The sequence below is a fragment of the Amblyraja radiata genome, chromosome 7 (genome assembly GCF_010909765.2).
Source record: "Amblyraja radiata isolate CabotCenter1 chromosome 7, sAmbRad1.1.pri, whole genome shotgun sequence".
NCBI lineage: Eukaryota > Metazoa > Chordata > Chondrichthyes > Rajiformes > Rajidae > Amblyraja > Amblyraja radiata.
The window spans coordinates 71,603,799-71,630,726 of NC_045962.1; the positions used below are offsets into that span (position 1 = coordinate 71,603,799).

The 26,928-nt window shown below is 43.0% G+C and overlaps 1 protein-coding gene across 1 annotated transcript in view; it reads left to right on the forward strand.

Annotated features, from left to right (window-relative positions):
- Positions 1–26,928, forward strand: part of kif5c (kinesin family member 5C) — a 155,248-nt gene that overhangs the window by 87,156 nt on the left and 41,164 nt on the right. The window contains exons 7-14 of the mRNA XM_033024727.1: positions 205–292; positions 3,408–3,532; positions 5,295–5,399; positions 12,479–12,627; positions 14,637–14,785; positions 22,581–22,753; positions 24,428–24,496; positions 24,749–24,955. Of these exons, the coding sequence (XP_032880618.1) occupies positions 205–292; positions 3,408–3,532; positions 5,295–5,399; positions 12,479–12,627; positions 14,637–14,785; positions 22,581–22,753; positions 24,428–24,496; positions 24,749–24,955 (1,065 nt within the window). The remainder of the gene's footprint in view (positions 1–204; positions 293–3,407; positions 3,533–5,294; positions 5,400–12,478; positions 12,628–14,636; positions 14,786–22,580; positions 22,754–24,427; positions 24,497–24,748; positions 24,956–26,928) is intronic.

Sequence of the window (26,928 nt, forward strand, 5' to 3'; positions counted from 1 at the left end):
CAACTATAACTTGTTAATCGGAGATAATGTCTATTCTGGAGACTCAAAATACTGCCCCAAAAATATTGACCATTCCTCTGCCTCCACAGATGCTGCCAGTTCCTCCTGCAGTTTGTTTTTTGCTGTCTGTTCAAGTTTTTTGCTGCTTGTTTTGCAACTCATTTCAAATTTTCTAATAACTTTTTTTGGTACATTTTTTACAAGGGCTGCACAGAGAGGTTTGTTTCTAGTCCTGAGGAGGTGATGGATGTTATTGATGAAGGAAAGTCGAACCGTCATGTTGCTGTTACCAGTAAGTATTTCTATAGGCTTTAGAGCTACAGTGTGGAAACGGGCCCTTCAGCCGCTGAGTCCATGCCAACCAGCTATCACACTTGCACTATCCTACACACGAGGGACAATTTACAGAAAGTAATTGAACCTACAAACCTGTACATCTTTGGCTCACCCTGGCGTTATTCTATCTGGATGGAGTTTACCTCTCCAAGCAAGAGGCAGAATTTGCAGATAAAGAGAAAGAAGAGCTGGAATGCCTTCACAAGCTGTTCACGATGCAAAAAAGTAAACAGACTGAGTTTGTGTGTCACATTCTGTCTTGGCCTGAAGATGTAGAGATGAAATTGATGGGACATGTTTTGGATGTGGGAGTTGTTTGCACGGTTCAGGTAACACTGTGTATTGCAGGATGGCTGTGCAATGCGCCTGCTGCTTAGACCACTGACGGTGGAGGTGCAGCCGTCTTGTTGGGGTACAATATCCAAAGAACAGTTCATTTCTACTTGACTTTCTTCTGTAGCCCATTGCTTCCAGTGATCTAGGTACTATGTCATGAGCACCCAGTGAAATCCCACGTGTCACAGGGAAAATGTACAAACTCCATACAGACAGCACCGTGGTTACGATCGAACCTGGGTCTCTATCATTTCAATGGCATTTTAGTTGGTTTGCAGAATTTCTAGTTGCCATTTTTAATTAACGCAAGTGTTTTTAAACTACCCTATTCATTGCAAATAGCTCATTTGGGATACACTGTAATGATTGATTTGCTTTAGGGAGAGTAAATTTCTCTTCTGAGGTTTGGAGGCCAGGTAATTCTGTGATGTTTTCATTTTTCCAGTTCTTTATCAAGTTATGTAACTAGATTCTAGGTTTCTTGAATTGCCTGTCTTAAATCTCCCTGAAAGTTTTATATTTCTCCAATATGGAAAAATAAGCTTTGGCTTGTAAAAGATATAAATCAAGTCCTGGCTGGTGAAATGTTAAAGCGAGTACTTTCTTAAAAAGGACAGTTTGGGTAAGTGGTTGTTAATTTCCTCGTTGTAAATAATGAGCTATTCCCTGGAGAATAATTGACAACAATTTTTCTGGATAGTTTTTATTTATGTGGCTTTGACTTTCAAATGGAAATGTAGAGGTTAGAAGGTTCCTTGACAGACCAATTCTTTGAGGTATAAGTTGAAAATCTAGAAACAAAGAACGGTAGATGCTGGTTAATACACAGATGGGCGCAAAGTGCTGGAGTAACTCAGCCGGTCAGGCAGCATCTCTGGAGAACATGGGTAGGTGACATTTCAGGCCGAGACCCCACAGGGTCGAAGACCTTCCCAGAGATGCTGCCTGACCTGCTGAGTTACTTAAGCACTCTGTGTCCTTTTATAAATTCCTTAGTCAGCAGAATTAGGCCATTTGGCCCATCAGGTCTGCTCCACCATTTAACCATGGCTAATTTATCTTTGTCTCTCAACCCCATTCTCCTACCCTCTCCCCATAACCCCTGACATTCTTATGGGCCTGTCCCACTCAGGCGGTTTTTCAGGCGACTGCCGGTGACTATGACACACACCACGATGAACAGGAAAGCCCCTGTCCCATTTAGGAAACCAAAACAGCAACCTCTGGTGAACTTGCCCGCCACCCCAAAAAAAAAAAATCAAGGTCGAGGTACCTGCAACCTCCTACCACCTCCCACGCATATGTTGAAAACCTTCCTCGACTATGAAGAAAACCGGTTTCAGTTTGCGAGGGAGCTGTCATTGGATATCTGAAATATCATCTTCAGGGCAATAAACTTCTCCTTACTGTAATTTTATTTGTGCCTGTCCAAAAAAACTTAATCTCAAATGACAACTAAATTCAGATGACGAATTTAGTTGCACCATGTATTTTTAAAATGGTATATTATTTTAGATGTTTGTTCCCCCATCGCCGAAGGCCTAACTGCTTCAAATTGCACCCTTCCCCTTTTCCGGATAACTTAGATTATTCTGCAAAGCATAAGGTCATAAGCGATAGGAGTAGAATTAGGCCACTCAATCCATCGAGTCTACTCTGCCATTCCATCATGGCTGATCTATCTGTCCCTCCTAACCCCATTCTCCTGCCTTCTCCCCATAACCTCTGACACTCAAACTAATCAAGAATCTATCTATCTCTGCCTTAAAAATATCTACTGACTTGGCCTTTTGTGGCCAAGAATTCCACAGATTCACCACCCTCTGACTAAAGAAATTTCTCCTCAGTTCTTTCCTAAAAGAACGTCCTTTAATTCCGAGGCTATGACCTCTAATCCTCTGTAAGTGTGCGTAAGCAGGCACAATTGAGCTGAGAACCCAGAAGGCACAGGATATTAAAACACGCTGAATGGTTGCATTTTGTGTCTCTGATTCGGGGCTTTCTCTTGCATCTTGTGGGGTGTGCAGAGGAAGGCTTGGATTCTCCCGTCTAGGTGTGTGTGCTCCCATGGCTCTGCAACTGTCAACCCAAGCAATCCCTCAATGCTGCCATGATACTGCTGTTTCTATGTTGGGACTGAGCACCTTTAGTTTAGTTTACAGATACAGCGTGGAAACAAACCATTCGGCCAAACGAGTTCGCGCCGACCCGCGATCCCCGCACACTTACACTATCCTACACGCATTAGGGACCATTTACAATTACCCAACAAACCTGTACGTCTTTGGAGTGTGGGAGGAAACCAGAGACCCCAGAGGAAACCCATGCAGGTCGCGGGGAGAACGTACAAACTCTGTACAGACAGCACCCATAGTCGGAATTGAACCAGGGTCTATGGCACTGTAAGGTAGCAACTCTACCACTGTACCATTGTGCTGCCCTAAATGCTGGTCAGAGTATTCCTTGGGCAGTATCATGGTGCCTCTTAGGTGGTGCCCAGGGTGCTACTTTGACAATGTTGGACATTGGAAAGCATCAGTGAAGTGATCGATAACCATGCTTTTGACCATAACCATGCAGTCAAGAGTGTTTTATTGCTATATATCCCAGAGAACACAATGAAATCCTGATATTCCTATCTTCCACCCTCTTGATACGTAATTCAAAACCTCTCCTTCAAATATTAAATGTGGAACCAATAATATGTCAAATTGACTGACTTTTTGCCTACACAGACATGAATGAACACAGCTCTCGAAGCCACAGCATTTTCCTCATTAACATTAAGCAGGAGAACATTGAAACAGAAAAGAAACTCTCTGGAAAGCTGTACCTTGTGGATTTAGCTGGTAGTGAAAAGGTGAGACGTTATTATCTTGGATCTTCAGTGAGTTTGATTTAACCATCGACCGTGAAGGGTAATGGGAACTTTAAGACCACCATCAAGTGCTGTAAAATCTGACTTATTTTTGTGTCATAATATGATTACTTTGAAATTTAAAGGTAGTGTTGCTGAAGAGAATTGAAAGTGATTATTTTGCTTTTGTCCACGGAGTGATTGTTGAATGATTAGAACAAATATCTAAATAATTCTTTGTACTTATTACTCATTACCACATACAATGCATCTGCAGAGTTTTTGGTGAGCATATTGAAATTCAATTCGCATTTTTGGTGTTGCCGTGTAACCTTTTAACAAAAGCAATGTTCAGCTCCATAACTCTTAAATGTTTTATTTTCCAACATAATCTAAGCGATTTGTTTTGTGGCCAAAACCCAGTTTGTGTAATCTCCTGTTTAAGAAGGAACTGCAGATGCTGGAAAAGTCGAAGGTAGACAAAAATACTGGAGAAACTCAGCCGGTGAAGCAGCAACTATGGAGCAAAGGAAATAGGCAATGTTTCGGGTGGAAACCCATCTTCAGACTGAAGAAGGGTTTTGACCCGAAACGTTGCCTATTTCCTTCGCTCCATAGATGCTGCCTCACCCGCTGAGTTTCTCCAATATTTTTGTCTACCTTGTATAATCCCCTTTTCACTCCATAATTCCAGCATTTAGTTGTGCATTGATTGTAACTTTTCTTTGTGGGAATGGTTTAAATTGGAGTGGGAATAAAATTGAACGTTTAAATCTGTTCTATTTACAGAGTATACACTCCTTAGTAAGGGCAAAATAAGCAGAAGGTGAAATTCTCTAGGTACATTTCTTAATACAAGATCATAAACTCCAGATATTTGTACTGCTCCTTGTGAAAACTCTTCATCTCTTCCGAGCCTTGGGTGGATGCTGGACAGAGTGTGCTCTGTCAACAAATCTCATAGCAGAAATGTAGCACCCGTGCTCTCAGTTCCCCTGAAATCTTGCCATGATGATTTTTATGTGGAGCATTGAGATACCTGGAGTCTTGTTAGCAATCATTTCCAGTAAATCTACCCCACAAACTCCCTTTGGCATTTTGAATGCCACAATAATGTCACCTCATATTCTTTAAAATCCAATTGAGCATCGGTCAAACATGTTCATCGTCATAGGATAACCCCTTCAGCCTAGGATTTCTGAACCCTATCTTTGATGAAAGCTGAATCAAATGGTGCATTGTTGCATGAACTTGCAAGCGGGTGCTAACTTAATCAAATGTTGATTTTTAAAAAATCTGTGAAGCTTGATAATCAATGCCATTGCCACTATTTCCATTGAAATGAAATAAACAGCCACTGTGATAGACAGCAGGAAATATTGCAGCTGACTTGATCTTGGCGTAATGTTCGCAGTTTGTCCATTTCTAAATGTACAACTTTGTTGCAGTTCCTATTTCTAATTTTGGCTCCTGACATAATTCTCAATGTCCGAGACCCCTCGTCAGAATTAGGAAAAAGTAAGCAAGTTAGCAGTGAGTGGCAGTGAAGGTGGGCAAGTGGTGTGTAGAACAAAGGGATTATTATCTCTGAGAGGGTGGGGCCAAATGAGTTGATGTGGTAGTGGGAGGGAGGTAATGCATCTTTGTCATGTTACGTGTTGCTAATAGCGGGACTCAGTCCAATTACCCTGGTACACAAGTGCAAGAAAGATGTGAGCTAGTTGTTGAATAACATTGTGACAAACTGTCTCTCTGTTCATCATAGGTCAGCAAAACCGGAGCTGAAGGATCCGTCCTGGATGAAGCTAAAAATATCAATAAGTCTCTTTCTGCTCTGGGGAATGTGATCTCTGCTCTGGCGGAGGGGACTGTAAGTCTCTTCAATAATTTATAGTTTGGTGAAAATCCAGTTTACATTGTATTTCCACGATTTCTGTCATAAGCTAATATTTACTCAATTATGTAATATGTGTGGTTCCATCGGATTGATTGATGCACTAATGGTATAATGTGATGGAAATCTGAACTGAATTCCATTTGCAATCCACAACACAAACTCTTGAAACCCTATATATTTTTAATCGGTTGTCTATAAATCTTCACAATGTTTCAACCTGCAGTTGAGGGAAATAATTAAAAGATTATTAAAAGCTTAGTGTATGTGGTTTCATGGTCTAAGTATCAAGTCCTCTGCAAAACTGGTGATTGTGATTTATGGAATGATCAATTCAAAGATCAGAACTGGCTTGAGTTTCGAGTTATATAACCATGTAAGGTTCCTCATTTTGTCCATTTCCATTTCTTTCGTGGAGCATTGCAATATACATGTGTTTGATGATAAAGCAACGATACGTAATGAAATTCTGCTTGGAATGTGTTTCTTCCTACACATTTGTTTATGAGAACTTTAGGATTTATGTGCACTTGACTCTCTTTGAATTAGTTCTATAATTGGAAGACAAGACCTATATAGAATAGTAGAATAGAATAGTTTCTTTATTGTCATTGTAACATGAACCATGTACAACGAAATTGTAAAATGTCAGCCAGTCAGTGCACCATTCAAACATTTCTAAAAGCTAACGATACATACAAGGTAAAATATTTAAAAAAAGATAAACAACTAAAATAAATATCATGAAAATAGCACGCATAAACACCCAGCCCTACATCCTTCTGTCGATTTCACAGTCTCTTATTATGTATCGCCCCTGCGTTCCTTGGCGGCTACATTTAGTGCCTTTATAGCAGTGGGGTAAAAACTGTTTTTAAGTCTGTTTGTCCTTGTCCTTGTAGATCTGTACCGTCTGCCTGACGGTAACAGTTCAAACAGGGAGTGTCCGGGGTGGGAAATGTCCTTTATAATACTCTGGGATTTTTTGATGCAGCGGGAACTGTGTAAGTCCTCCAAGGTAAGGAGAGGGCAGCCGACAATCCTCTGGGCGTTGTCAATGGCCCTCTGGAGCGCTTTCCTCTGAGCCGCTGTGCAGCTGGTGTACCATACGCATACACAGTATGTTAGGATGCTCTCAATGGAGCACCGATAAAAGGACAGCAGCAGTCTCTGAGTGATGTTATTCTTCCTGAGCACCCTCAGGAAGTGCAGTCTCTGCTGGACCTTTTTCAGCAGCGCAGAGGTGTTCACGCTCCACGTCAGGTCCTCCTCAATATGGATTCCCAGGAAGCGGAAATCCGCCACCCTCTCCACACAGTCCCCTCTGACAGTTAATGGTACCATGTCCGTTTTATTCTTTCTGAAGTCTATTATTATTTCCTTTGTCTTTAAGGTGTTGAGGAGCAGGTTATTTTCTCCACACCACACTGTCAGCTGCTCCGCCTCATCCCGGTAGGCGTACTCGTCCCCCCCGGAGATGAGTCCCACCACCGTAGTGTCATCCGCAAATTTGACAATGGTGTTGCTGTGGTGGGCGGGGGTGCAGTCATGTGTGTAGATGGTGTAGAGCAGGGGGCTCAGCACGCAGCCCTGTGGAGAGCCGGTACTGAGGCTGAGGGCCGTGGATGTGTGATGGCCCACTCTGACTCTCTGGCTGCGAGCTGACAGGAAGCTATTTATCCACATGCAGGTGGAGTGTGGAAGTCCCAAGTCCCCCAGTTCGTCCACCAGTTTGTGGGGAAGGATGGTATTAAAGGCAGAGCTGTAGTCCACAAAAAGCATCCGCACGTAGCTCCCCGGCTGCTCCAGGTGGGACAGTGCAGCATGGAGGGCTGTGGCTACAGCGTCCTCTGTGGATCTATTCGCTCTGTACGCAAACTGGTGGGGGTCAAAGCTTCGGGGCAGGAGTGATGTGATATGACCCCGGACCAGTTTTTCAAAACACTTCATCACCACTGGTGTGAGTGCGACTGGCCGGTAGTCGTTGAGGCTGGAAATGTGGGGTTTTTTGGGCAAGGGGACTATGGTTGCGGACTTCAGACAGGGTGGAACAGTGGACTGGGCCAGAGACTGGTTGAAAATCCTCGTACAGACTCCAGCCAGCTGGTCAGCGCAGTCCTTCAGCACGCGTCCAGAGACGCCGTCGGGTCCAGTAGCCTTCCTCGGATTGATGGCCCGCAGCGTGCGCCTCACCTCATGCTCCTCTATCTTGAGGGTTAAGCTGCTGTGGACCATGTGGTGTGATGTGGCTGTCTCGGGTGGCTCCACTTCAAAGCGAGCAAAGAAGAGGTTCAGCTCCTCTGCCAACGAGGCGTCACCTTCAGCAGCTCCAAGGTTGGTCTTGTAGTTGGTTAGATACTGGATCCCCTGCCACACCTGCCTGCTGTTGTTACTGTCCAGGTGGTCCTCTATCTTCCTCCTGTAGTCTGATTTGGCCTCTCTGATGCCTCTCTTCAGGTTAGCTCGGGCCGTGCTGTATAAAGCCCTATCGCCAGACCTAAAAGCGGTGTTCCTCTCTTTTAACAGCCGCTGGACCTCCCGGGTCATCCAGGGCTTCTGGTTGGGGTAGACCCGGATGCGTTTGTCCACTGTGACAGTGTCCATGCAGTTTTTAATGTAACATAGTACACTGTCTGTGAACACCTCCAGGTCCCGGTGTTCAAACACATCCCAGTTGGTCCTGTCGAAGCAGTCCTGCAGCTGCTGAGATGCACCATCAGGCCAGGTTGTGATGGTCTTTGTGATGGTAGGAGCGGTTTTCCTGAGGGGGGCATATGCAGGAATTAAAAACAAGGACATATGGTCCGACTGACCCAGGTGTGGTAGTGGTCTAGCCCTGTAGCCCAGCTTGATGTTGGAGTAGACCTTGTCCAGTGTGTTAGCTCCTCTTGTAGCACATTTAACATGCTGGTAGAATTTGGGGAGCATTTTCTTCAAGTCCGCGTGGTTAAAGTCCCCTGCTATGATGTGAACACCGTCAGGATATATGCTCTGTTGACTGCTAGTGCTACCATACAAATATCCGATAGCCGAGTTAGCATTAGCATCCGGTGGTATGTACACAGCAGTTATCATGACAACAGTAAACTCTCTAGGGAGATAAATGGGCCTGCATTTAACAGTCACATACTCCAGGTCCGGGGAGCAGTATAGGTTTGATCTCAAAGTTGCCTTAATCTGGTCTCATTATGACATACAAAAGTTTCCATACGAAGTGTTTGGTACTCTAACTTAGAGTTTTAACTGTTTCACAGACTTATTTGATAACCAGGAGGTCTAGGAATGGCCTGAAGATAAAATCTAACTGGCATATGTTCAGAATACCAGTTAGCTGTTGTGGTGGCAGCAGTTTGCATCCTGATATGTAAAGGGAAGGGATGTAATTGTAAACATAAATGTTTCAAGTAAATATTTAGCTCATATTTTGGTTAGGTAGTTTGCACCCGAGCAGTATGAACATTGACCTCTAATTTTAGATAGCCCTTGCTTTCTCTCTCCTTCCCCTACCCTTCCCAGCTCTCCCACAAAGCCTACTGTCTCCGCCTCTTCCATTTTTTCCCGCTCCCCTCCCCCCCCCGACATAGGACTGAAGAAAGGTCTCGACCCGAAATGTCCTCTATTCCTTTTCTCCATAGATGCTGCCTCACCCGCTGAGTTTCTCCAGCGTTTTTTGTCTACCTTCAAGTAATTATTACAGTGACAGAGAGCTTAAATTCATGCCTGTCTTTACACATCTGATTGAATTTCCAAATGGGTTCAATTGCAATAAAATCAACATGATTGGTGCAGTTCAGTTGTGTAAATGATATTTATTTTGGAGGATCAATCATAATTTGAGTTTAGTTTGTTTCATGCAAAATAACTTTTTCCATTATTTAATTCAAAGTGAAAGACGATATAGAAACATAGAAAAATATGTGCAGGATTAGGCCATTCGGCCCTACGAGCTAGCACCACCATTCAATATGATCATGGCTGATCATCTAAAATCAGTACCCTATTCCTACTTTTTCCCCATATCCCTTGATTACTTTAGCCCTAAGAGCTAAATATTTTAATTCCTTTCATGCAAAAAATGGTCTCTTCACAAGTCTGTAAACTGCATAATTCTAGGGTAACAAGCATGCATTAGTCACAGCTACTGTATTATTGGTTTATTCCTAACCCCACTATGGGTTATGAATTACATTTAAGAGACATTTGTGCAGGTACATAGCTAGGATAGGTTTAGAGGGATATGGACGAAGCACGGGCAGATGAGACTAGTGTAGATAGCGCATGTTGGTCTGCGTGGGCGTTAGGCTGAAGGACCTGTTTCAATGCTCTATGACTGGCCCAACTGATGACTGGCCCAACCGAAAGTGCTCTTTGGAAAAGTAGAAATGTACATATTTAAAATAATTTAAAAAAACATTTATGCGTTTTCTTAGGCAGGATTACACGTGAGAGTAGGAGAGCTTCAATTTGTGATTTTTTTTTAAACGTATGTATATCTCTTTAACATGTGTGTCTCAGAGGAGTTAAGATCTTCTCTGTGTTTTCCGAGTGCTGCAGTAAAAGTGAAAAGCTGGCTCCAATAGATCAGAGAGGTCCCGAGCTAAACTTAAATGTTCTGTTTGAAAAGCAAAATGCTACAGATGCTGGAAATCCGAAATTAAAAATAAAGTGCTGGGATACGCAGTAGGTCAGGTGACATCTGTGGAGAGAGAAACAATGTTTCAGGTGGTGATTCAAATTGTGTTGCTATAGCTGACTTAATTTAAAGTGATAATGATGTCTCTCGAATAGATCATAATATTTGGTGTAATGGAAGATGAAGGTTGCTCAAACAATCTGCATTTGGGGTTTTACAAAGAACGCAGCCTGGATTAGGTGTGTAGGAAGGAACTGCAGATGACACCGAAGATAGACACAAAAAGCTGTAGTAACTCAGTGTGACAGGCAGCATCTCTGGAGAGAAGGAATGTGTGATGTTTCTGGTCAAGACCCTTCTTCAGTGTCAAATGGTGACGTTTCTGGTCGAGACCCTTCTTCAGACTGGTTATTAGGGATTATTAGTTGCAGGGAGAGGTTGGAAGAACTTGGAATGGTTTCCTCAATGCCAGTTGAGAGGAGACCAGATATAAGTATATTAATTTATGAGAGGCATGGATAAGGTAAATGGTCGGAACCGTTCTCCTGGGATGGACATGTCAACGAGTCGAGAGCATAGATTTAAGGTGAGAAGGGCAAAGTTTAAAGGAGATGTGCGGGACAAGTGATTTTGCACGGAGTGTCGTGGGTGCCTGGAACACGCTGCCAAGGGTGGTGGTGGAGGCAGATAGGATAGTGGCATTTAAAAGGCTTTTAGTTGGGCACATGGGTATGCAAGTGTTGGAGGAATAAGGATCACCTGCACACAGCAGAGATTAGTTTAACCTGGCATTATGTTCAGCATGCACATTGCGGGTTGAAAGGCCTATTCTAAGTTCTGTTCTGTATTAATATTTTGCAGTCTGAAACAAATTGCTTTTCAGCTTACCAACAATATACAAAGGTAATAGGTGCGATCCTTCTCTCTCCAATAAATCTGAAGAAATCAGTATATGAGAAAAATCCGATAATCCATAGCACTTTACGAATCTTGAAACAAGTGAAGTCAACCTTTAAATTGAAAAATGTATCTCTTCTCTCACCAATCGCCAACAATCCCTCGTTTAAGCTGTCTACTTTAGACAAGGCGCTCATACAATGGGAAAGCTTAGGAATTTTAAAAAAATGGGAGATCTTTATGAGATGGGGACTCTCCTCTCATTTCAAGAATTACAGTCGAAATATCATCTGAAAGGTAGTCAATACTTTAGATATCTTCAAATACGAGACTATCTGAAATCACATGCCCAAGACCGTCAATATATGGTTCCAGACATACTAGACGAATGCATGAATAGAAACTCGGATTCAAATAAGTTAATATCGTGCCTTTATAATACCCTTTTAAATATACAAACCTCATCGTCGGAAATAATTAGGCAAGCTTGGGAAGATGAACTGGGCCTAACAATTTTAAAAGATAGATGGGAGGAAGGCCTTCTATATATGTACACAACTGTTCTCTTAACATTAGGCACTCATTAATACAATTTAAAATACTGCATAGACTTTATTATTCAAAGTCTAAACTGAATAAGATCTTCCCAAATGTCTCCCCTATTTGTGATAAATGTCTCCTTCAAGAAGCAAACATAACCCACACTTTTGCCTCCTGTATAAAGTTACATAATTTCTGGAGGGGAATATTTGAAAAAAAATTCTAAACTAAAATTGGACCCCAACACAGAACTGATCACTCTAGGTACGTCTGTCAGAAGCCTGCTCTGAGCTAACATTATTTCAAAGACGTTTCCTTAACTATGGCCTGATAACGGCGAAAAAACTAATACTTACATTTTGTAATCCACTACTGTGAAGATGTGGATTACAAATATGTCCGAGACACTAGGAAAATATTAGGCTTGTCTTGGTAGAAAAACCAGGTACATTTTTCAAGACATGGACACCTTTTTCCGAATTCTTACATGGTTAGTATGGCACAACACAAATTTGGATTTAAATCCGATTCTGGGTTGGGTGAGGTGGGCGGGGGGACGAGGGGCAGGTATATCTCCTCTTTTTTTCTTTTTCCTTTTTTTTCCCTTTCTTCTCTCTTGTATCTTTATTCACTCCTTGGCCACACTACTTTGGTAGTCTAGGGGTCTTATCACTTTTCACTTTTTTGCTCCCTTGTTCTTTCTCTCTTTTCTCTCATTTTCAGGTTAAAAGGTTAAAATTGAAGCTTTACAATAATTGTATAATTTTACATGCCGAATGTTTGATTCTTGTACAATTGCTTCTAATAAAAATAAATATATAAATAAATAAATAGATAAAAGACAATGCACAAAAGTGGAACGTTGCCATGCATTGGGGAAGTTGTAAAGTGATAGGGCTTTTCGAACAGCTCTTTTATGAAGTGATAGACTAAGGGACTCCTTTACCATGTTGTAATTTCTATGGATGTGGTTTTTTTTTAACAGAAAACGCATGTTCCATACCGTGACAGTAAGATGACCCGAATTCTTCAAGATTCCCTTGGTGGCAATTGCCGAACCACCATAATTATCTGTTGCTCACCCTCCAATTATAATGATGCAGAATCGAAAACAACCCTGATGTTTGGGCAGAGGTAAGAATCTCTTCTAAACTGACCGAATGTTTACCATAACATCACAGGAGAAGGACAATTTAGTAACCACAACACTGGATCATCAAAGTGGAGCATATGTTTACAAAAGTGCTACCAAAGAATTTGATGAATTCTATTTTATAAAGTAATCAGATTATTTAAAAACCTTTAAAATTCTAATTTCATAATGGCTTTTGGATGTGGAGTAGATTGCTACTTGAAAACTAATAACACTTTGTATGGACTTGCAATCGCATTTGTTAGAAAATCAATGAAGATTTTAGATGCAAATATTGACTTTTCAATGTCTCTAAATCTAATCAATGTTGCAGGGCTCATCAGCAAAGCTAATTTAATAGACCCACCCTGCAGGCATTTGACCATATCAAAGAAATGTGTTCTAATTGTATATCAATCAGTGCATGGTTATCCTGGCTTCAAAAACACACTTTGTATTGTTGAGACTTGGAAAAGTGTCTCAAGATTTTATTTCAGGATTTGGAACTCTTGGGCATGGTGTGAAGCTGAGCACATTTTTTATTGTTCAAGATACACTGATGCGTTATTGAAGAGCTGGCACAGTGACTCTGTTCTGGTTAAGTTATGTTGAACAAATTTAATGGATGTAATGGATTTTTTTATTTGAACAAATACTTGGACAAATAGTAGAAGGCTTAATGGTTATTAGTTTCATGTGTTATACCTTCCTGCCCATTGACTACTCCAGGAATGAATTTCTAATGCTTTTCTGAGTAAATGTGAATTTCCTTACACGGTCATTTGTTCCGTATCAATATTGGTCAACTGTAATCAGTCCTGCTACTCGCAAGTATTGATTTGTATTCATTTTGTGGGCTGGTTTATCGTGCAGCTAACTATTGAGATATTTTAATATATGCATTAAAAAAGGCAACTCTTTGGAACACTGATGCTTCCAACCATTCAATGCATACAATCAATAATTATGCAGCTGACATGTATAAAATCTGATTTTTCACACTGACTCCAATGAAAATATGTAATTGGGTTCTCGGATCAATTTGATCAGAATATGCAGTTTGGAATTGAGATTGACGCTGGGTAGTTTGAGAGATGATGAGACTGGTGTGATGTGAAGGAGATCAGGCTAAAGAACATGGAGATAGATATAGGTCACTTTGCCATGCCTTGTTGGAAAGTGAGGGAATGCACTTGAATCGTTGATCATGAAGTTGGCTTGTCTTCCAAATTATTTCAGATTACCTTGCACATAAAAGGCACTCCAGAGTCTCATGCAATTAGATGTGGCAATGGTTATGAGGTTGGCTGAGTTGCTATTTATACGTTTATTCCTGTATACACAAATAATGGATGGTTTCTTCAGGTAGAATAATCTGAGGTTGCCCATCTCCTCTCCAGATTGGCCTTCAGATTGCAGGGAACTCGTCCCTACCAACACAGGTCTTGTTTAATCCTGCTGGGTCTCCACCTATCCTACTCATTCACGCTAGTCCAGGTATGGTTTCAAATCACAGAACAGGCTATACGAATACTATGTGTTACCAGTCTGTAGACGGCACGGTGGCCCAGCGGTAGAGTTGCTGCCTTACAGCGCCAGAGACCCGGGTTCGATCCTGACTATGGGTGTTGTCTGTATAGAGTTTGTACGTTGTCCTGGTGACATGCGTGGGGTTTCTCCCATTTCCTCCCACTTTCCCAAGGCGTCCAGGTTTGTAGGCTGATTGGCTCGGTGTAATTGTAAATTGCCCCTAATGTGTGTAGGACCTTGTTTGTACGTGGGGATCGCAGGCCGCCATTGACTCGGTGGGCTGAAAAACCTGTTTTCACGCTGTACCTCAAAACGAAACAAAACTCAACTATTTCTTATGTTCTTGTGTATTCTTGAGCACGTATTTCAATTTGAGAAGAAATGTTTCTTTAAGCTATTGATTTCACTGAAAAAGGTGGGCAGGAAAGGATATGAGCAGCAATGGCATAAATTGTACCGTGTGAACCTCTCCATTTAACAGAGCCAAGACCATTAAGAACACTGCATCCGTCAACCTGGAGTTGACGGCAGAGGAATGGAAGAAGAAATACGAGAAGGAAAAAGAGAAGAACAAGTCCCTGAAGAATGCTCTACAGCACCTGGAGATGGAGTTAAACAGATGGAGAAATGGTAATTTATTCACAACTGTTTTAATTGGCTTTAATTTGGAGTAAAAAGGTGGATTGCATGATATATGATTTCAAACTTAAGTAGGCATTGAGGTAGCTGTAGATCTTAGATATGATCCACATATAAACCACCCCTTTAGCATTGACCATTGCTTGTTCTATGGATTAAGTTCTCTGAATTATTTGTAAATTCCTTAATTGTATGAGCTAGAGATGAAGCCTGTGGTTTTCTGATCTGGTGATCCCAAAGTAATTTTATATAATGTTAAAATCAATATTCCATTTATTGGTAAATTGCTGCAGTTCCTTGTGCTTCCTTTTATTGGTGTTGTTTTAATCCCTGCCCTGAGATACACTTTTCCCAGTCATATCAACTAAAAATATAAGTATTCCTCGCTGGGTTGTGATTTAGAGAGAAAAGATCTCCATTGCACCATTTAAAATTTCTTTAAACTATTATACTGCTGAAAACATATTGAACTTTAGCTAACGAGGATCGTGGGGAAAACGTGGGTAGAATATTAAGAAAAATAAGCTGACAATTTGGAAAATAAGTCTTTTAAAGAGTGAGTCTTAGTTGCACATATTTGTTTGCTTTCAGTTTATTGGGAAAATGGACTAAATCAATGGTGCTTCATCAGTAGGATGCATCTAAAAATTTCATTGACCAAATTATTGACTCTAATTATTGATACAACCTTGGTTCTTTCAGTTTAAGTATTGCGCATTTATAAAATCAGTAACCTTTGTGAAATGTGGGATTTTGATTAGGAAGACCTCTACATGAAATCTGCTAGGTCGGTGAAAGATTATTTGTAATGAGAAATTACTTGACATTGTTTACTGTTGCGTGTACCGAGGTACAGTGAAAAGCTTTTTTTCGTGCTATTCAGTCAGTTGAAAGACTCTGCATGATTGCAATCAAGCCGTCCATTGTGTACAGATAAAGGGAATAATGTTTAGTGCAAGATAAAGTCCTGTAAAGTCCGATTAAAGAGGGTCCAAGGGAATCCAATGAGGTAGATGGTAGGTCAGGACTGCTCTCTAGTTGGTGATAGGATGACTCACTTGTGTGATAATAGCTGGGCAGAAACTGTCCCTAAATCTGGAGATATGCATTTTCACACTTCTGTACCTCTTGCCTGAGACTAGTCCTTGATTTTGCTGGTGGCCTTGCTGATGCACCGAGGTATAGATGGAGTCAATGGAAGGGAGGTTGGTTTGTGTGATGGTCTAGGATGCATCCAGAATTCTCTGCAATTTCATGCGGTCTTGGATGGAGCTGTTCCCAAACCATGCTATGGTGCATCTCAATAAAATGCTTTCGACGGCTCATCTGTAGGAGTTGGTGAGAGTTGAGGACATGCTGAACTTGCTGACATTGAGTGAAAGGTTTTTGCATAGGCAGCAGGTTATGAGGTTCTCAATCTCCTTCCTGTAGTCCGTCTTGTCATTATTTGACTTTTTACAAGGATTTTGCCAGGCCTCGAGGGCCTGATCTGTAGGGAGAGGTTGAGCAGGATGGGACATTGTTCCTTGGATGAGGGGTGATCTTATGGAGGTGTATAGATCATGAGAAGAATAGGTAGGGTAAATGCACTTTGAGTCTAGAACCAGAGGCATAGTTTTAAGATAAGGGGGAGAAAGATTTAATAGAACCCTGAGGGGCAACTTTTTTTTACACAAAGGACGGTAGGTATATGGAACGAGCTGTTGGAGGAGGTACTGATGTAGGTACTGTCACAACGTTTGGACAGGCACATCAGAGCTGCCACCTCTCACACATTGAGCGCTAGTCTCACGCATTTCGCCCAATTCTCACGCTCTCACATTGATCACAGAATTTCTCACGCTCTGATGTGAAAAATTCGGTGATTAACGAGAATTTCAAAACTAATATCAACTGCATGGGCCGCGGGTGTTGGAGAGCCGGGGCGGAGGGATGGAAGCAGAAGCAGCGGCGGGGGCAGATGCGGACGGGGAGCCGGGGCTGGCGAGTGTTTGCCGGGCTGGTGAGTTGCTCGCTGCAGCTCCGACCATGGAGCAGCCTCAGTGCAAGAGTCCCGGGCCGTCGGAGGCGTCGGAAGCGTTGCGCTGCTGCCGTGAGAGTCTCTGCCGAATTTGCTCTGGTCACTGGCATGGACCAGGCTGTGGCTCGGTGCATTCTGGAGGACAACCAGTGGCTGCTGGAAGTAGGTACCAAGCACTGGGTAGAAGCGGTGGCAGATAGTGGACTTCAAATGGGGGTGGTTGGAGAAAGCATCCTGCTTGCCTGCTAGATTTTCACTTTCTGTAACTGCAGGAAAAATGTTCCCGATGTTGGGGGAGTTCAGTTGGGTAACAGTTTAAGAATAAGCGGTAGGCCACTTAGGACTGAGATGAGGACAAACTTTCTTCACCCAGAGTGTTGTGAATCTGTGGAATTCTCTGCCACAGAAGGCAGTGCAGGCCAATTCACTGGGTGTTTTCAAGAGAGTTACATTTAGCTCTTGGGGCTAGCGAAATCAAGGGATATGGGAAAAAACAGGAAAGAGATACTGATTTTAGATGAACAGCCATGATCATATTGAATGGCAGTGCTGGCTCGAAGGGCCGATTGACCTATTCATGCATCTATTTTCTATGTTTCTATGCTTGAGTATATGGCAATAAAACTCGACCACTTGATTTTGAAGCATTCATGCATGGTGGAGGTATAATGTTGTCAAAGAGTGATACAGTGTGAAAGCAGGCCCTTCGGCCCAACTTGCCCACACCCGCCAACATGTCCCAGCTACACTACCTGCTTTTAGTCCATATCCCTCCAAACCGGTCCTATCCATGTATCAGTCTAACTGTTTCTTAAATGTTGGGATAGTCCCTGCCTCAATTACCTCCTCTGGCAGCTTGTTCCATACACCCACCACCCTTTGTGTGAAAAATGTGACCCCTTAAAAAGTTACCTCTTAAAAATACTTCAAACAAAAAACATTGAAATCATACTTCTACAATGCACTAAAACATGATTTTAATACATCAAATTTCAAAAAGTCCCTTCCGTATCGGGGGAAGGGGGGGGGGGTGCACCCCCCTCCTCCTACACCTTGCCCTCACTCGGTTGCTCCACTCCCTCACCAGGTACACCCAAGGCCAGTGATCAGTGATTGCTCAGCCTCCCCACTTTCAAAAACGCTCCGCGGCCCCTGGTTCAGACGGAGAGCACTGCCAGATGTGAGCGGGGAACTGAGGCAAGATTTAGCAAACTTGGTCTCTTTGTTGAAGTGAGAAGGCAAGTGCAACAAAATAGGGAGTACACAGTTATGAAGGATTTTGATAGAGTGGATGTGGAAAGAATGTATCCATTTTGGGGAAGAGTCCATCAATACAAGATGGCCACCACTGAATATGGAACTGACTGCCACAGCAAGTGGTTGGAGCAAGTAGTATGGGTACAATTAGGGGAGGTTCGGCAAATATAAGGGAGCAGGGATAGTGAATGATAATAGACTTTGGAAGAGGTAAGATGGGAGTGGCTTGAGTGGAGCGTAAATGCCAACATGCTTCTGCAAGTTGTAATGTGGAAAATTATGAATTTGTGTCTTGCATGATGTAATTTAGATAGATACACAAAGTTTCTGATCCACTGAAGCGGAAGCTAGGTAAATAAATGCGTGAAATAGGAATAAAAAGGATTACCTGAAAAGGTTGGATGAGAAGATGCTGGTGTGCTTCTAGCTCAGAAATACGTTGGTTGGCATGGCAAGTTGGACCAAAGGGCTTGTTTTTATCTTGCATAGCTCTGATTCTATAAAGCAATAAATCAAAATCTCTGGCACTAACCTGTAGGTCAATTGATCTTTAGTTTAGTTTAAAGATACAGCGTGGAAATAGGCCCTTCGGCCCACCGAATCCGCACTGACCAGCAATCCCTACACACTAATGCTACACACACTGGGGACAATTTACATTTATACCAAGCCAATTAACCTACAAACCTGTACATCGTTGGAGTGTGGGAGGAAATCGAAGATCTCGGAGAAAACCCACGCAGGTCACGGGGAGAACGTACAAATTCCGTACAGACAAAATCCGTAGTCGGGGTCGAACCCGGGTTTCCGGCACAGCAAATGCTGCGAGGCAGCAACTCTACCGCTGCGCCATCATGCTGCCTCTGTGCCAATCTGAGAATATTAGATGCATTAATAAGCCAACTGGCACTTGAGTCTACTTCATTCAATAAAGGCTGATATACATCTTCTATCTCTCCATCCTATTTCCCTTGATTCCTTTTGACATCCAACCAATCTGATTCTGATCTTTGATTCCAAGTGGTTTTTGTTTCGACGAACTGGTTACTGAGTATTTATTACTTAAGATTTTAATTTTTTTGCCAGTTCAGCTTCTGGAAGTGCAGATGTAGAGTAGGAATCAAGGTCTTGTGACCCTGACTAATTTATTGTTCTTGTTCTTGTTACCATTCCATTTACAGAATTTTTCTTTGAGTGGGAAAGCAATAGATTGTATAAATGATAACTACATTTTGTGTTGTTCTAGCTGACTAAGTTAAGGAAGACCACTGTTCAAAGTTGGATTAATTTTATCCTCTTATGTTCATTTTAAAACACTGTTGAATCTGTCCTTCCATTGTTACAACCAGAGACACTATTGTGTAAAATTATATTGGACGTGGCAGGCATTACATGCAGGATGAAGATTTATTTTTCCGGTAACTTACGTGCACAACCTTAGTTATTTTCCATTAGCTTTAGATGACATCCAAGTAAGAATGTGAGGGAGACCCTTGTTATGGGCTGTTTAATATCATGGGCCAACATCATCAAGGGTCCCAACCTGAAACATCACCAATCCATGTCCACCAGAGATACTGCCTGACCCTCTGAGTTACTCCTGCGCTCTGTGTCTTTTTTGGTAAACCAGTATATCCAGTTTCTTATTTATCCAACATAAAATAGGAGATGGGGCATACTTTATTTCACTTAATTCCATTCCTTGGGGTCTGGCTTTGATATTGTGTTGAAATTATTCCACCAATACAATTGTCCATATTTGCAATTTTTTTTGTCTACTAAAAAATCATATAAAAGACTGCATCTAGAAGGGAATGAGTCCAATCATTGTAAAGTAGGTCAATGTAGTAAATCATTGTTTTGTGTGTATTAAAGGAATGGGAGGATATGGATCATGTACAGATAGAGGTGATTAATGTAACCTGGTATGATGTACAGCACGGGTCAAAGGGCATGTACCTATTTTGTACTATGTTCTTAATGCATGATGTGATAACTTGTGTGTCCTACCTCTGAAATTCTGTTGCATTGACCAAAGCATAATGGATAATAATATAATGCCTAAAACAGAAGATTAACTTGTATCATATTAGTTTGTAGAGTAGTGGGAAAGAAAACAATTTATGATAATACATTTTTAAGTTTCAGTTCAGCTTAGTTTATTGTCACGTGTACCGAGGTACAGTGAAAAGGTTTAGTTGTGTGCTAACCGGTCAGCAGAAAGACAATACATGATTACAATTGATCCATCTACAGTGTGTAGAACAGTGTATTGATTGCCGCAAACAGTAAACCCTCATTTAATAGACCTCTTTATAACGGATGTCGGTTATAGCGGTGATAGACGCAAAATGCTGGAGTAACTCAGCTGGACAGGTAGCATCTTTGGAGAGAAGGAATGGGTGACGTTTCGGTCAAGACCCTTCTTCAGACTTTCGATAAAAGCGGACTGAATCAGTCATAGACCGAGTTCATGTTTCATGGAATGACCACATGGTGGATGAAGCTCATGGTGTTTTTGAACCATATTAGCTTAGTTTAGTTTAGAGATACAACATGAAAACACCGAGTCCGCGTTGACAAGCGATCACCTGTACTCTAACCGTAGTTCTATCCTACACACTAGGGACAATTCACAGTGTGTAGGAGAGAATTACCACAGAGATGCTATCTTTGCTCCCACATTGCAAAGACAAAGATAATGTGGCGTTAAAGCTGTCCTGATATTCATCCAGCAATTCAATAGTTAAGCAACGTTTTTAAAAAAAAATTGCGAATGGGATAACAGAACGAAATTTCCTCCCAAGCTTGTCTTACAAGGAAATCCCTCCTTGACAACCAATAAAAACCTGCATTTTACTAACCCCCCCCCCCCCCCCACCCACCCACAGCATCTTGAGTCGCACGCACAGGCAGTGAGCAGATCAAGTGCGCGACTGATGGCAGGAATTTGTCACAACGCTAATATATGTAGGCGGCTCCTGAGATGAAATGCTGACGTACCAATTTACCGATTATAGACTTGGGTTATTTAACTGGTGTCAGTGTCGTGGAAATCTAATGTCCCACAATACCTGTCACACCCCGCTAAGCCGCTAATTTATTAGTAAACGTCCTTGGCTTTTGATAAAACATCATGATGTGTTAGTGGGCAGTGCATTCCACAGTCAGTGGCTAGATGATTTGAGACCTTAAAGGGACAGGCCACATATAGGCATCATTTGGTTCTCCGGGAAGTGTCGCAGTTAAGGGCCTGTCCCACGAGCAGGCAACCTGCATGCGGCAAGCGCGACCAAACTGGAAGCGGGGGCTGCGCGGAGGTCGAGTGATCCCCGTACAGTGCCGGTCCCACCAGCATGCGGCGAACGCGACCAAACCGGAAGCGGAGGTCGAGTGAGTGACGTGAAGTTTGAGCGAAGTCCGCGGGAAGTTCGCGCCTGACGTACAGCGTCAAGACGCTGCGTCCGGCGTTGAGACGCTCCGTATGTCCATCGAGGCCGTGCATATGGCGTCGAGGTGGCTGCGGGCCGGCAGGCCGTTGCTGCGCGGAATTTTTGAACACGGTCAGTTTTTTGGAGCCCCGCGCGATGTCGGGACCAGCTCCGCACAACATACGGCTCCGGCGATCGAAGTGGGACCGGCCCCGTGAGGCCGAACAGCTCAAGCGACCACGTTAGGTCGCGCTTGCCACATGGAGTCGCATGCTCGTGGGACAGGCCCTTAACCCTTTCCTAATGGATGTAAAAATTGCCCTTGTTGTTTACGGTTTTGTTCTTTACATGATTAAAACAATCCTTTCATTGTGAAGTAGGCAAATCTTTTGGTTTGATGTAAACAATGTGGCGGAAGAGATGCCCTTCAGAAAAGATTTAAAACAATGTATAATAATATGCTGTCATAATGGATTGTGGATTTAGAATTTTTGGAGAAATCGTGGTGCAGTTTGGACTATGTTGCGATGGAATGCATCAATAATATATAACGTGTTTGTTTTGATGGAATGAGAGAGGATTAGATGTGTAAGTGTTCAATATCACTGGTTAGTAATGGAATAATAAGGACCCTAATGGATATATTAACAATGTATTCTGCTACTGTGGCTGCTAAAAACTGTTTGCATGTGCCAATTGTACATCTCCAGTGCATGCGCAGAATCTTTGTTAAGAAATGGCCAGTTTCGTCCATGCGGCCTCTGTGTTATTGGAAAATTGGCTTCCCTTTCTGAGTTGAAACACCCGGGGCCTTAAAGATCTGCCTCTCGGCAAGTTCAATCAATCACCGTCATTTTCAGAGACTGCTGCTCAGAAAGAATGCTTCCAATTGGAAAGCTAGGGAAGCTTTCTGCATATGATCATTTTAGTCAGGGCCTTTCATTCATCGCAGGCGGTTACTTGAAAGGAGAATTTCTCTGTCCTTTTCTGTCGGCTTTGCGAGAGAACAGACGCGTTGCGTTGCCGGGGAAGCCGTTTGCCTTTGTTTCTGAGTAGATTGTCATTGTTTTCCTCGCAGGTGAGTCTGTTCCCGAGGATGAACAAATTGACGCCAAGGATCAGAAGAACTTGGAGCCTTGTGACAACCAGACCACCATAGACAATGTGGCTCCGGCCCCCAAAATCACGGCAGGGGAGAGGGTAAAGTTGGAGGAAGAGATCAGCAATTTGTACAAGCAGCTCGATGACAAGGTTTGTGCCCAGAGATAGGCGGACCTCGTGGTGTGACAGATTCCGCCTCGGTGTGGAAGTGGGTCAGAACGAGCGACTAGGTGACACCGTGATTACAGCAGTGTAAAAATAAGGAGGTGACTTGCGCAGAGGAAATGACACAAGTTGCAGCGTAAATGGGGGCTTGATAGTTGTCATGGACTTGATAGGCTGAATGGCCAGTTTCCAGGCTGCGTCACACCATGACTATAAGTAAAGTTCAAAAATCATACACAATGCTTCAGATGTGGAGTCACTGAGCCCAATTATAGTAAGATATTTCTCTGCTTGTACTCAAATCCTCTGACAATCAAGGCCAGTGTGAGGTATAGGTAGTGGGATATCAAACAGAAAAGGACAGAGGTTTAAGATGAGAGGAAGGACCTTTAAAGGGGATTTGAGGGGATAGTTTTTTTTAATGGTCAGAGAATAGTTGATATCTGGAACTCACTTCCAGGATTGAATAAGCAAGAGATGGTAGGATACAGACTCATTGCTGACAAATGGGATTAATGTAGATGGGGGATTTTTTTTGTCATGGACATGGTGGACCGAAAGGCCTGTTTCTGTGCTGTTAAACACTAACTCCATGACCATGGGCTTTTCCAATTGCCATTTTCATTTTCATGTCAAATTTCAGTGAAATTTTAGTATACAAGGACGCTGCATTCAACATCAGCCTTTCCTCGTCCCTCACAGTTCGAAAAAAATACTTGGGCCTTTATGTTTCCTTCTATGCTGGATAACCTGATTTTTTCCCCCTCCCACTGTACTTCAGCCTTCATCAACAGAGCTCTTTCATCATTTCAAAATAACATGAAGCTTGATAGGTTTAGCTTTATTATTGTCATGCACCGAGCTTTGTTTTGCATACAATCCAATCAGATCAGATAATTCTCTACATAAATACAATAAAGACAAACTCAAGTACAATAGGTAGAGCAAAGGGGTAGATACAGGTTGCCAAAATAGTTCTCAGCAGTGTCTACAATGGGGTAGAGATGAATCGGACTGTACCCTAGTTTATGGCATGACTATTGACAAGGCTGATAACTGAGGGGGAAGAAGCTGTTCCTGAGTCCAGTGGTGCATAGTTTCAAGCTTCTGTACCCTGCCTGATGGGATGAGGTAGAAGGAATGAGCAGGGTGGGACAAGTATTTGATTATGCTGCTTTTCTGATGCAGTGTGAAGTATAAATGGAACCAAATGATGGGGAGTTCTAGTTTGTGTGATACACTGGGCTACGTCGAAGATTTTGAGATTGACCAAAGATTTGGAGAAAGCATAATATACAAGTAACTCATCTTTAAAGGAGAAAATAGAGGCAAATATGTTTTAGTAAGGGTTCACCAGAGCTTGGGGCCTTGTCATACAGTCATTAAATGTGGAAATGGAGCAGAAGGCAGATTTGCAGCAGAGCAGAGGGATGTAGGGCGAAAGGAGATTATAGAGACCTGGAGAGTGGAGAGGTTATGGAGCAATGTTGGCAGCAAGGCTGAAGATTTTTGTAGCCGAACATGCCGTTAAACTATAAACGATACAGTGGAAGTTTTTCCTGTATATACAAATTAAACTATTCCCAGAATGGGCTTTAGTGACAAATTTACGATGCTGCCATGGTTTTCGGTTGAATTTCTCTCTCATTTTCTGCTCAGGATGAAGAGATAAATCAGCAGAGCCAACTGACAGAGAATCTAAATCAGCAGATGCTGGATCAGGAGGAGGTGAGTCTATATGTGGGAACATCAGTGCCCAGGGCTTCTTAATCCAAGGTGACAGGAATGGCCAAAAGTGGTGGTTAACAGTTTGGATGCTCTTGGGTTTGAATCAAATGCCTCGCAAGGAACAATGTACTTAAAGTGGGCTTGTGTCATCATGTACCGGATGAGCAGCTTTTCTGCCAGGAATGTGTTCTGCGTCCCATGTGATTTCTCGGAGGGCTTTGCACCCATTTTAAAATGTGAGGCTATTTTCAGCTGTTGGTTTCCACACGGCGGGATTATGAAAAGATCCAGGAGGAACTGAATCGCCTGCAGCTGGAAAATGAAGCCGCCAAAGATGAGGTGAAGGAGGTACTTCAGGCCTTGGAGGAACTGGCTGTCAACTATGACCAGAAATCCCAAGAAGTGGAGGACAAGTCCAAGGCCAACGAACTGTTGACTGATGAACTCTCACAAAAAACGGTAACTGTTGCAATGTTTCATGCACTTGTTTGTTTGGGGGATGGAGGGGAAAGAGAGCAGGTGACCTGCTCTAGATCTAGCTGGATGAGCAAGTCCTTTGTTACAATGTAAGTTTTTGCTGACGAGTCTTTCGGGTGTTACTGTGCCGTAAGGGACGGCATGGTGCGACAGCTGGTAGAGCTGCTGCCTCCCAGCTCCAGAGACCCGGGTTCAATCCTGATCTTGGGTGCTAGCTGCGGGGAGTTTGCACGTTCTCCCTGTGACATTGTGGGTTTCCTCCTGGTGCTCCGTTTTCCTCCCACATCCCAAAGACGAGTGGATATTTAAGTTAATTGACTTCTGTAAATTGGCTCTAGTGTGTAGGGAGAGGATGACGACATGGGATAACATGGAACTAGTGTGTATGGGTGATCGATGGCTGGTGTGGACGGTGGACCGAAAGGCCTGTTTCTCTAAACTCTTGCCAAAACAATATAACTTGAGTCTAAAGGCATTATCGGAATATCCTGGCGGTGTGTCACCCAGGGCCGGATTTAGATGAAGAGAGGCCCTAAGCTGTTCCACTTGTGAGGCCCCCTCCGTGTTGGTTTTCAACGCTGGCGGCGAGGCAGCGACCGGACAGCCATGGCGGCCAAATCTCCCACAATTCAAAGCGAGGGAGAAAGTGCCCAGCGCCGACCAGTTGCCGTTGCAGTGCGCATGGCGACCAATGATGTGCCGGCCGTGTTTGTGCGCATGTGCAAGGGGGAGGACATGCAGGCCGCAGCAATGCGCATGTGCAAGGGGGAGGACATGCAGGCCACAGCAATGCGCATGTGCAAGGCGGCCTGCCGTGCCGGCAGATGAGGAGCGAGCGGAGCCTGGCGGCCCGGACACGGATAGCGGGGGGAGATGGAGAGAGAGATAGAGAGGGGGGCCCGCCCAGAGTTGAACGGTAGGTGTCCTGCCTTGGCCGGAGGCCCCCCTAGACCTCGAGGCCCTAAGCTTAAGCTTGTCGAGCTTATAGGTAAATCCGGCCCTGGTGTCACCATTGACCAACAATTCCCACTGAATACCAATGAGGGCTACAACCCTACAAAACAGTGTTGTCCTGATCAGCGCTGTAGGAACGCGGCAAGGTCAGTCAGCAACAGTGCTGGGAATGAACAAACGTTATCCGTTCATTTTTGGTCAAGATTCCAGAATCTGCAGTTTCTTATGCTTTCAGTGACGTCTTGTGCCTGGTAGTGAGAGACGAAGGAATGCAGTTTCTTCCATGTTCGACTGGACTTGTTTTGTCAGGCCAGGCCTTACCATTAAGGATTGGGCTGGTGTACAACAGTAGGTTAACGGCTGTGTATCTGCAAATAGTAGGTGCCATATAAGATTCTAGTGAGCATGCATTACCAGAGCTATTACAAATGAAATTGCTAAGATACTGGCTAGAAGAAAATTAGTTTGAGAGGAGAGAAATCACGGCGGTCAGTATTTAGCTGATAGGTTGCGTTCATGCAGATGAGTTGCATCCTAGATTGCTGAAGGAAGCAAGGGGAGAAAATGCAGAGTATTCAGTGTAGTCATTCCAAAATCCTCCTCAAGAGCCCTCTTTATTCAGAGGGTGGTGAATCTGTGGAATTCTTTGCCACAGAAGGCTGTGGAGGCCAAGTCAATGGATATTTTTAAGGCAGAGATAGATAGATTATTGATTAGTACCGGTGTCGGGGGTTATGGGGAGAAGGCAGGAGAATGGGGTTGAAAGGCAAAGGTAGATTAGCCATGATTGAATGGCGGTGTAGACTTGATGGGCCAAATGGCCTAATTCTGCTCCTATTACTTATGACATGACTGGAAGTTTGCAAATAATGATTTTCTTTTAAATCTAAAAAATGTGAATAAGTCTAAAAAGAACGTGAATGTCAAATGTTAGGAAAGCTGTGAATTTTTTTTACAGATGATCCATTTAAACAGCCAGTTTAACTAGCATGAGCAAATAA